Below are 11,775 nucleotides of genomic sequence, written 5' to 3'. Positions count from 1 at the left end.
CTTGTACACGAGTTGAAGCGTTAACTTATGGCTACCCTCACTGCCGGATCTTGGAGGGTGATTACTGTGGACCTGCCCATTCCTGCACACGAAGGCTAAGGGCTATTTTGAGAACCATAAAATCAAAAGAAATTGGAGGAGCTAGATTCAACTTCTTATTCAATTTTGCCATGAACACTGTGGTCTGCGGTGCCACTTGATACTTTGCCATCTCATGTTTGCATCGCAGAAGGCGCCCTGGCAGCGCCACCACCCAGCAACCAAAAAAAAAAAAATCGAGTCACGCCGCCTTGCTATGACGTAAGCACGGGAATCCCCGGTGACATCCTCCACAGGTCCTAAACTGTAACTCACTCTGGACGCTGCCTGCCCCTCGCAGGACGGACAGACGCTGACCGGGTCAACAACGCCCGTCCAGAATGCAGAAGGGTGGCTATCGTCTTGGGCAGCTGATCTGGTGTGTGCCTGTGTGGAGATGGCGTGCCGTGGGCCGTGGCCCGTGAGCTAGCAGCTGTAACTGTAATGCGCAGCGCAGGTATGGTCCTCCTCCTCCATCCCCTTTTTACCATTTTCTATATCCTTTGCATCGGCGCCGTAGATAATTGTTGGCTGAAATTCATGCCAGCTATATGCTATGTTTCGACCTAGGATTGGCTGCGCAGAGATGGTGGTAGGGCACGCCAATTTATTTGAGATACAGGTTCTCCATACGTTCCTTCACTTCATTGCAATGCAGCAGAGTCATATATATACCTGAATCCCAATCCCAACAAAGGTACGGACCTCTGTGTCGTGTCGTCCTCCTCCTCCGGATACATTGCGTTTAATTTCGACCGTATGGATGGATGGATGGATGTGGATGTGGTGGCCGTAATCATGTACTAGCTTGCTTTGGGGGGTCATACGATTGATTGATTGATTGATTGCACGGGCATACCAGGCTTCAGTGTATTTGCTGCTCTGTAGATACTTTACTCATGTGAAACCCATAAGGGTCGGAGTGAGCTAGGGCCTGTGCGGCCGGCACATAGGGATCGGACGGATGGATCGGTGGTGGTATGCTAGTATATATGCATGGTACTACAGCTACTACCCCTCCTCCTCCTCCTCCTCCCATAGTGTATGTGTATGTGTATGAGCAGCAGCAGGCCGTATCGACAGGCCCAACAGACAGACGATGGATCAGATCGGATCTCCACACCTTGCCTGGCTCGAGTAGATCTTGACCATCCGTGCTCCAATCATGGCCATGGCCGCCGGACTGCAGAGCACCAGGCATGCCATCCGGACCCTACTACTACTACCAGTCGCTTACACACCTCTGCCCCAACCGTGTCTCATTCTTGGCAGTTTGGGGAGGAAGGAAGCCCAATCTTGTCCCTAAAAAACGCTGTTCCATGTAAGTGACCAGACGACGACTATACTAGATCACTAGCCCCTCGAATCCTCGATGAAAAGAAAAAATAAAAGTCGCGAGCAGTCACGCTCGCCGAACTCAACGTCCGGCCGGGAAGGAAATTAACGGCGACAGAGGGTCGGTCCCCTTTCGTTCGGAAGTCGGAACTGTCATTGGTCGCCGTCGTCGTCGCGTCACTGGCATGTGGGGGCCTCGGTCGGCAAACCATCGAGAGCCGAGAGCCGGGAGAGAGAGAGAGAGGATGGCAGGTGCACATGCATGTGTGTGATGTACTCATGTGTAGTATAAAGGATGTGATGGGATGAGACGGTTCCTTTTACCAATCATTCCCTACTTATATTACCCGTCCATCATGCAGCCATCCGATTTTTCTTTCTTGTTTTACCGTATACTACAGCACAAGGATAAATTCCTACAGACCGACCTCATATGCATTGCATGGTGAGCCCTTCCACATATACACACATGCATGTAGTGGCAGTAGCTAGGCGAGCTAGTTTTTTTTTTATATAGATATCCAGCCGTAGTGCTCTCACATCGATCGCTCGCACTCGCACTCGCACTCGCACTGACCTGACGCTACGCTGCCTACAATCTATCTACCTCTACCCTCCCTCATCACTTGTTCCACTACGACCGGCCACCTCGCCGCGCGCGCAAGCCTGCGTCACCACCCACCGTGCAGCACGACAGCCAGCAATGGCCGCCGCCCACTGAGGCAGAGTCGCAGTGACGGCACGGGACGCACACCCACGGGCGCTGGCGGCATGCCGGGCGACGCCTACGACCTCCTGTGCGCCGAGGACGACGCCGCCGGCAGCGCCCTGCTGTGCACCACCGACGACGACGACGGGTGCTGCTCCGCTGTCGAGGACGACTCGGCGGCGGCGGCGGCGGCATCCATCGCCGAGCTCATCGGCGGCGAGGCCCAGTACTCGCCCAGGCCGGACTACCCCGACAGGCTCCGCTCCAGGTCCATCGACCCGGCCGCCCGCGCCGAGTCGGTCGCATGGATTCTCAAGGTGACGGACGCCGGATCGCCAGTCCATATATATTATATATACACACACTCGCAAGCTTTTCACATCGTTTGGATTAGATTAGACGCCGCACCACCATGCTTGCTTGCTGGCTAGCTTTCTCGCTCGCTCTCTCACCATGCTTTTCGTGCTCTGCTAGTCTTATCAGTTTAATTTGTACAATATGCATGCATATAGATAGATATATGAACTCAGCAAGCAATCTCATCTTATATACTGTTCTTCTCGCTCTGTCTCCTTCTTCGTCGCCATCAGGTGCAAGAATACTATGGGTTTCTTCCATTGACAGCCTACCTCGCCGTCAACTACATGGACCGGTTCCTCTCTCTCCACCGTTTGCCGGTAAGCAAGCTAAGCTCCTTATGCATGGCATGGCATGGCCCCCCACCGCCGCAGCCGCCATTTCTCTTTTCGCCACACACGACACACACTACTTACTAATAAATTACATTCTGTATATGATGGTGTGTCACACACTCACACGCAGTGTGTGTGTGTTGTACTGTCGTCAGTGGGAAGTTGATAGTGCTGCTGTTGTTGGCGCGGGGAAAAGAAAGTGTTTGGAGGAGCGTGTCCGCGTGGATTAATCAATCGATTATAAGCATCTGCCTAATTACCTCCCTGCCCCTAAACGGAATGAAGGAGGGGGCAGCTACAGGGGGCAAGGGGGTTTTTGTTTATGCACTCAAGACAGAGGGGTCTTTTGCCTTTGCAGTTGCTGCAGCCAGCCGCGCTTTAGCGCAAGAGCGAGCAGCCTCCGCCTGACGCTTTTTATCATCGTGTGTGGAACACACCTTATCATTGTGCCTCGCCATCCATCCATCCATCCATCCATCCACATTTTTATTCCGTCCATCCATCCATCCGTGGCCTGGCCTGCTGCCTGTGATAGCGAGACTTGCAGCAGCCTCTGTGACTGTGCGCTAGCTGTGGGCGGGTGTGGTGCTACGAGTTGTTTATCTGAATCCATTCTGAGCCAAAGGAGAGAGAGAGAGAGAGAGAGAGAGAGAGAGAGAGAGAGAGAGAGAGAGAGAACACAAGCTGCCGCAAGCTAGCTGTAAACACTGCAAAGTGGTCTCGCTCACACATCTCTCACTGTAGGCAGGCACCAAGTCATATGCAGCACCATCTGCCCCTGGTTGAATCTGCAGCATTATTTTTCTGACTTTTGGTTGCCTTGTGCTGCTGCTGTTTTCCTGAACTGAACACATGCTCTTGGATTTATTATACATGTTTAGATGAAACAACCAACCATAGAATATATACATGTAGAGTAGGAGTGTAGGACTCCACTGTAAAAAAGCAAAGCAAGCATGGGCCACCCTCTGAAACTTCAGGGATTTACACTAAGATAGTAGGGTTATCCAGACTCTGCTTTGACTGAAACCTCAAGACCTTAGACAGTTAGACCTCACCAACCTTTGTTCCAAGCAACGTACACATATCTTTTTTCAAAGCCGTACAGATGCGTTTGTTCTCTCTGCAGCTGTGTAATGGTTGGTTAGGTCTCTAATGTAACAGTGTTTCCTGTCTAACTTGGCCCTAAAATAAAGGTATCCCCTAATCTTCTCTATCTCCTCATATTCTAATGTAATAACTCTTACAAGGACTACTCCTGAATATGTAGTAGGTAGCAAACAATCAATGTGGATGTGGTCTTCAGAGTCGGTCACCTCTCTGTGGTTTGCCATGTGAACATCTCTATCAGAATCTTGATGGCCCTACGTGACGTATAGCTTAGCTAGGTGTATGTGTACGTATACGTATATACGTCCTTGCTTGCTTCCATATATGCCAACGAACAAAATAACTTCGGAATTTAAAGTTTGAGACTTTATAATGCATGTTTTCTTCACATAATAGAAGGACAAGAGAGATGACATATAATGCAAGAACATAGAACACACGATCTGTCCTTGGTTTCGTGATAATCCTTGCTAGCTCCAACATATTTATTGCTGTGTGTTTTGTGCGTTTCTCTTTCTCCATGAATGCACGCACGGCAGCAGGAGGACGGGTGGGCGATGCAGCTGCTGGCCGTGACCTGCCTCTCCCTCGCTGCCAAGATGGAGGAGACCCTCGTGCCCTCCCTCCTGGACCTGCAGGCAAGGCAATTAGGACACTATACATATATGCCACTATGGCTATACGTTTGATCCCAATAATACTCATGACTCTCATGAGCTCTTTCTTAGTTAATGAAGGCTGATGAACGTCGATTGGTTGTTGTTGATTGCACTGCATTGCAGGTCGAGGGAACCAGCAGGTACGACTGCTTCGAGCCTGGGACGGTCGGCCAGATGGAGCTCCTCGTCCTGATGGCGCTCAACTGGCGGCTGCGCTCGGTTACTCCCTTCACCTTCGTCGACTTCTTCGCGTGCAAGGTCGACCCAGGAGGGAGGCACACCAGGTGCCTCATTGCCCGGGCCACGCAAGTGATTCTGGCTGCGATGCATGGTAATATAATAATGCACTGCTTGTGCTTGGGGCTGGGGGCCGCCGGGGTAAACTTGGTGCTGCGCTGCAGTGCATGCAGTTCCAACCTCCAGTGTACTAACTGCGGAACTGCCACAGACGTCGAGTTCTTGGACCACTGCCCGTCATCAATGGCGGCAGCGGCCGTGCTCTGCGCCATCGGTGAGACGCCGTCGCTGGAGTCGGTCAGCCCTGGGGCTGCCGTCAGCTGGTGCATCGGCCTTGCAGAGGTATATACTCCACACAAGAACTATTAGTCTATTACGATATGCCAATTTTTTTAGCTTTATAATTTGGAAGTATATACGTGCCAAACATTTGGTTTTTTTTTTTGCCTGAATATAGGAAGGGATCAGCAGCTGCTACAGACTGATGCAGCGGCTGGTGATAGGCAACGTCCGGACAAGGGTCGCCAGCACGACGACCATTACCATGGCAGCAGTGAACCTGTGCTGCTCGGATGAGGCGCTGTCCTCGCATTCCTCTGCCACCTCCTCGCCACCCCCGGCCAAGAGGAGGAAGAGGTCGCCAACGGCCACGTGAAAACTGAAGAACGCAAGTAGATAGGATTATTTATACGCTTTTTGGGGGGGCAGATTAACAGGGTTTGATCGATTTCTTTGCAGTTTGTTTGTCGTTTTTTCTTCTTTGTGATTCTTTCTCCTTTTTTTCCCCCTTTTGCCATTTATTTGTTCTGTTCTTTTGGGTTGGATCTCTACTCCTCGGTGGGGGGATTCTGCCTGCCTGCTCGACCGGCCCAGTCATCATGGTGGCCTCTGGCCTCTGCAACGCGCGCCAGCCAGTATGTGAAGGCGACGAGACTCGAGAGAGAGAGAAAGAAAGACAGCTACTACGTATAACAGACACATCTGTGTTTCTCTGTGCAACACTCTGTGGGGCTTCTTCAACCCCGACGCAGAGCTGCAGAGAGGGACCATTGATTGGTGAGCGAGGGCAGCCATGGCGGCAGATGGAGATGGAGAGGGTGGGGGAAAGAGGCAATGAGTTGCGGTGGATGGATGATGATTGGTAGGGTTAAATGAGGTGGTCAAAGGGCCGGGCGGTCAGTGCTCCTGCCAAGATGCAGCCCTGCCTGCAAAGTTTCTGTTCATATTCATGAGGGCAAAAATTGTTTGTTTCCGAGTGGTTTGTTTGTATTTTGTTGATGCCGCTGAGGCGAGGGCGTCAGAGAGAGAGAAAGAGAGAGAGAGAAAGAGGGGCATGCTTTGCTTTGCTGTGATGGGAGTCACATGGATATGCCCTACTGTGGTGGTGCTCTGGAGGGAAATATTTGTCCATCTCCAGAGCTAACAGTGTCCAAGCATGGGGCTTTTGGGGGCCCTTGCTGATTGTTTGTATCTCTTTTTTCTTGCTTGTGTATCAATGAAGATTTTGCCATTTGAATTGGCCTGAGAAGAGAGTACAAGCTGAAGAGAGAGTTTCTGTGTTTTGCCTGCTGCTGGATTATATGTTTGTACCTCTTCCTTCTTGTTTATGTATCAATAAAGATTTTGCCATTTGAATTGGCTTGAGAAGAGAGTAAAAAAGAGAAAATTGGTGTTTTTACCTGCTGCTGGATTATACTGCATGGTTTAGCACTGTGTTACTGCTCTGTTATTCTCAGTCAGAGACTCAGATCAGAGGTTGCAGCTGGCCAGACTGGCATTTTTTTTTTGTACTACTTGAGCTTGCAGATACTATACACATATGGTCACTACCACTGTCACTCTGTAACAGAACCACTGTCACTCTGTAACAGAAAAGGCCCCAGACACTGTAAGGCGTAGTCTGACAATGAAAAACTCCCTTGCTAATGAACCCACGATGTCAAACAAATGACTGTGCATCACCACATGATCGTTGGAAGTGTATATATAGCTGAGTAGGTTAGGTACATGCATAAAAAAGCACAGTAGGAAGTAGACATGCACCGCAAGGGATGGCTCAACTTTGCATATTATTTATTCCTCCGCAACAAGAACTGCTCCTCTCTGGAAAGTTGAAACTACTGAAAATTGAGATTTTTCTAGCGGTATGTATTTTTTTTTTAAAAAAGGAGGTAACACTCATGAAAGATACTTCAGCAAAGAGAATCTGTCAAGAAAATATCAAGTGCTGTATTTGAAACTATCCAATATTTATTCTTTGGGCGTCATTTTGCAAGCTTTGTTTCAAGTACTCTGCATATCAGTTTTGAAACTGAACCGCATACTAGTTTTGCTACTCAGTTTGGTTCTTGGCTCCATGAATTATATCCTAAACTAAAAAAAAAACAAATTCTGACAGGGAGCAACCGCATCCTGTTAGGCGATATAGTTGAATAGAAAGGTAGTGGTATTTAACGAGCCCCAAACCTAACACTTTTATACAGGTAATTTTTAGGATGGCGTTTTAGATCCGACATTGGTCCATGCTTTATAGAGAGAAGGAGCGACCACTGTTTAAGATGGACTGCAAAAGCCGGGGACTTTAAATTTTTAGCAGTCTTCGCAAAGTTTGGATTAAGCTTTAGGAATCATATGTCGTGTATTAGTTTTTCCATGTTTGGTGCGCTCAGTGGCTGAGCTGAACTTTGGTGCCGTTTGGTTCCCAAAATGTAACGTAAATGGTAACGGTAACGGTTTGTATTCGATTACAAGCGGTAATAAGTTTGAATAAGCTGGTATCAATTTATAGTGTGGTATCCGATTACGATTGGACTTAAACAAACATAATTTAACGTTTATTGTTACCGATTACATTACAAATATGTGAACCAAACAGCACCTTTGTTTTTTGTTTTGCTTTTGTGTGTCTGTGTGTGTTGTTTTTCTCTCTTAGTCCTATGTGTGCAAGCCCTATTACCTGTGAACTTTGTCCTAGTCCTAGAGACCAGAATTTTGTTCGTTCATTAAAGAAACAAGTTTGATCAGAACAATACATATATATACAAAAGAATCATTGTGAATCCCCTGCTAGCTAGACGCATGCCAAGGATGTCCTTTATGCTTTCCTTTAAGACGAGGGAACTAGCAGTTTGATTTGAGCTGATCTACAGAATACAATATCCACAGCCTGATAATATATGCAGGGGCAACAGTGGTCAGCACTAGTAGTGGCTAATGGGAATCATAATCATTGTAGTGCCCATTAACAGGGGCAGTTTGTCATATCCTTTGGTCCTTCTTTTCAGTGTTTCTGGAAGGGGAGGAGGAGGAGTTACCCACCCAGTACAGCTAGCAACCATTGCGCAAGCTGACTTGAGGTGAAATGGCAACATGTCCTGGACATGGACCTGCAGCTCCAGGAGCAGAGTGCAGAGCAGGCACACACCACACAGGGGGCGCTGCACGCCACCAATAGCTGATGACCTGTGGCAGGCCGGCCATGCCACGCCATACTTTGCTCTAATGTACGAACCAATCCTTTTTTTTTGCATTCTGCTGCTGTGCTGTGAATGTGATGCGCTCACTCGGCGTATTTGTTTGTCTTGTTTCGTTAGCTGAATGGCTGGCTGGATGGAGAAAATTCCGGTATCAGACAACAGCTTTTGCGGCACGGTACTAGTACCAGTACTACAGACGCCGGCGATGGCTGGCTGCAGTTTTTGCAGCCGCGCCTTTTTGTCAGAAGGGTAGATCTTGAGGAGTCCCTTCACTTTCCACGAGGGGGGTGAAAAAAACCCCCTCTTTTTTCTCAGGAAAAAAAAGATGGAGAGCGACTTTGAGCCGAGGGCTCGGAATGGATTTCGTCGTCAAATAAAAGATTAGCCGGTCAAGCAAGATTCAAGGTACGCGGGACTCCTCCGGGTCCGATCGGACGGTGCGGATGGCGTCGCCGAGGAGATGCGGGGTGGGTGGAGCCTCGGGCTTTCAGAGCACAGCTTTGCTGCGCTGCGCTTTGGTCACCACACCACACGAGAGGAAAAGGGCCATGGCCAGGCAGGCAGCTTTGGAATCCCATGAGCGGAGCGTCCGTCCGAGCCCAAAAGACGGACCGACGAAAGCCTCTGTCTCGGATCGCAGAAGCATGTGTACGAGTATTGCCTACCCCCCTCATCTGATCTGATCTGATCTGATCTCTGCAATCGGAGAGAATGATCGAGGGCTGTTTCAGGTTTTTCCAGGCACTGTATTTCAGAGGACAGCTGAGAGCGCAGGACGCTTGCGAATGCTCACTGCTCAGGCTGTTGTACGCAAACGGTATCTGCAGGCGCGACGTCTTCGAGGGCAGAAGGCCAGAAGCAGAAGAGAAGAGGAGGAATCAGAGACCGCCTGCCACTGCCACTGCCAGTGCTCGAACAACGGCGGTACGTGGTAGAACAGCGCGTAGCGTATCTCCAGCTCTGCAGAAGACGCACGGCACGAGCACGATTGCTTTCGGATTCGATGATAAAAACCAATCGGGGTCGGGGGAATCCAGAGGCTGGGCTGGCAAAGGCGGATCAAAAGAAGTGCTGCCTCCTTTTTGGCCCCGCACATACGTGCGCTCTGCGCTCACACTCGTCGCTCGCTCGTGCAGTCGCCTTTTTTTTTTGGCCTCGGCTGCTCTGCCTGCTCACGAGCGGAGCGGGGCATGGCATTGGCGTGGCGTCGGTCGAACGAGCTCGTCCCGTCGCAGCGATCGCACGAGCTGCATGCTTTGCTCAGTGCAGTGCGGCAGGGGAGTGGTGGCTGGCTGGCGATGCGTGGCGTGGTAGTGTGGTGTGGTCGCCGGGTCCGGCCGATGGAATGGTCAAAAGGGTGCATGATATGCGAGAATATTTGGAGCGGGGGCGGTGGTTTCCTTTGTGGCGGCGTGGGGAGGAGGGAGGGAGGCAGCTGCCCCCATTCGGCAGCACGGTGCTGCTGCAGCAGCAGAAGTAGCCTTTGCTCGCGACTACTACTTTGCACCACTTCTTTTCTTGCCCCCCCTTTTATATAAATTATTATTCATTAAGAATATCTTGACATAAAGTAAACTAGCATATACGATTATCCCGTAAGTCTTGTGGCGCAACGTATATATATCGCGTGTTTATATATGTATATTATATAATATAAAAAGACTAGAGGCTACTGTATCTCAGACTGTCAGACACACGGTGGCACAATTGCACAAACCACCGCTCCAAAGATGGATATGTAGGGTGCCTTAGAGCAACTCCAAAAGGATGTTAAAATTTTTACCCCGAAAACTGATTATTAAGAATAGGCTAAAAAGTTTTAAGAGTGAATCATGATGAGTACTCCAACAGTTACTCTAAATATGACATGTGACACAATCTGTACAGTTGTCGGGGGGCTGTGAATGATCTGATACGTTGATGAATGGATTGGGGAGGAACGTGACACACCAAAATATGAGGGAGAGGAGGCTGTGGATACGGGACACCAATTTTTTGGGAGACGAATGAGGGAACTGTTAGAGTAAGAAAAACCATTATTCTTGACTAATATCTATTTTGGGGTTAGTTTACACGTTCTTTTGGAGTTGCTCTTATCCCTTATTCAGCCTTTTCATAATACACTTTTAGGTCCTGTTTATTTGAGCTGCATCTTTTGGAGCTGTTCTAAAAAACTGTCGCTGGGCTTTTGACCTCGAGGAGATAATGATAACTTTTCAATGGTGTTAGCTTCCTAAACTCAGGAAGCTACCGAAAGCACATAAAATCTGGCTCCTTAATTTTCTATATAAACTTAGCTTTTCTGAGCTTCTAGTTTTTCGAAAGCTAGATTAAAAAACTAGCTGTTTGTTTCAGCTTCTGGCTTTTCACACCGAGAAGTTAGCAAGAAGCTCAAACAAACATGGCTTAAAACTATATTTGGAACCTATGGCAGGCTTGTGGAAGCCAAAAAAAGGGTTAAGGAGTGCTCCAACGAAAGACTATAGGACATGTTTGGTTCGTTACCTCAATTGCCACAATTTGCCTAACTTTTCTGCCTAAGGTTAGTTATTCAATTCGAACGACTAACCTTAGGCAAAGTGGGGCACAGTTAGGCACAAACCAAACAAGCCTTATGTGTTCCTTGAGAATCTCATACAAACATGGCTTAAAACTAGACTTGGATGTCTAGGTAGAACCTATGCCAGGCTTGTGGAAGCCAAAAAAAGAGAGCTAAGGAGTGCTCCAACGAAGGGCTCTATATGTTCCTCTATTCTAAATATAGAGAAAAACCTCTCTTCTATATTTTTAATGGTGTCTTCAGATGTCTTCTCTAAATATAGAGGACAATTCTTTATCCTCTCTCTATAAATATTCTTTTTTCTCCTCTATCTATTTTTATACTTTAGACAACGGATTAAGCAAAACTAAAACTATATAAGATATTTGAGGGTATAATAAATACGTTCGTACAAAAATCTAGAACAAAATATGTTCTTAATATAGGTCATTGAGATATAGAGGACATTGTCAATACCTAGGGAAGAGCATACCCCTGGCTACTACCAGGAAACACTTAAGGATTCATACCAAGAGAACTGACCTCGGACCACACAGTAGAAGAGTCACCGTGACCAAGGCTCCCAAACCTTATAAGGTGAAAGATAGAAGAAATTTTCTCTAAATATAGAAAGAGGACTCTTTAGGATGTCCTATTGGAGTCAGTGTAAGGATGACTCCAACGGAATGCGCTAAAGGCTCTGATACTCTATATTTAGAGAAGATTTTTTTCTCTATACGCTCTCAACAGTTTCTTCTAAATCGTCCTATAAATACAAAGGATGCTTCTATATCCTCTCTCTCTATATAGAAACTCTCTCTTCTCTCGTTTATTTATTTTTTATACTTTTGGTTTATTTATTTTTATACTTTTGGTAATGAATTAAGCAAAACTAAAATATGTATAAGGCATTTAAGCTAGACTTGAGAGCATGACAAAT

General features: G+C 47.8%; 1 protein-coding gene across 2 annotated transcripts; it reads left to right on the top strand.

The window, feature by feature from the left end:
* Positions 1–1,765: 1,765 nt before the first annotated feature.
* LOC100283450 (cyclin delta-2) lies at positions 1,766–6,498 on the top strand. Of its 2 annotated transcripts, none has more exons than XM_008653261.2 (6): positions 1,766–2,439; positions 2,713–2,799; positions 4,467–4,562; positions 4,707–4,914; positions 5,032–5,162; positions 5,278–6,498. In XM_008653261.2, the coding sequence occupies exons 1-6, from the start codon at positions 2,185–2,187 to the stop codon at positions 5,473–5,475; spliced, it is 975 nt and encodes a 324-aa protein (XP_008651483.1). In that variant the 5' UTR covers positions 1,766–2,184; the 3' UTR covers positions 5,476–6,498. The 2 variants fall into 2 exon arrangements, with proteins under 2 accessions (XP_008651483.1, NP_001149823.2); NM_001156351.2 differs by having other exon boundaries at positions 1,968–2,439; positions 4,464–4,562; positions 5,278–6,497.
* Positions 6,499–11,775: the final 5,277 nt, after the last annotated feature.

The sequence above is a fragment of the Zea mays genome, chromosome 7 (genome assembly GCF_902167145.1).
Source record: "Zea mays cultivar B73 chromosome 7, Zm-B73-REFERENCE-NAM-5.0, whole genome shotgun sequence".
Lineage (NCBI taxonomy): Eukaryota > Viridiplantae > Streptophyta > Magnoliopsida > Poales > Poaceae > Zea > Zea mays.
The sequence above is the reverse complement of the archived record's forward strand: the minus strand, read 5'-3'. Positions and strand labels throughout refer to the sequence as shown.

What these genes read in the sequence shown, in the direction of transcription:
- LOC100283450 (NM_001156351.2), top strand. Translation starts at nt 2,185, where the DNA reads ATGCCGGGCGACGCCTACGACCTCCTGTGCGCCGAGGACGACGCCGCC. An exon ending in TCTCTCTCCACCGTTTGCCG is followed by an intron (nt 2,800 to 4,463) that starts GTAAGCAAGCTA and finishes CACGCACGGCAG; the next exon opens with CAGGAGGACGGGTGGGCGAT. An exon ending in GGTGCATCGGCCTTGCAGAG is followed by an intron (nt 5,163 to 5,277) that starts GTATATACTCCA and finishes GCCTGAATATAG; the next exon opens with GAAGGGATCAGCAGCTGCTA.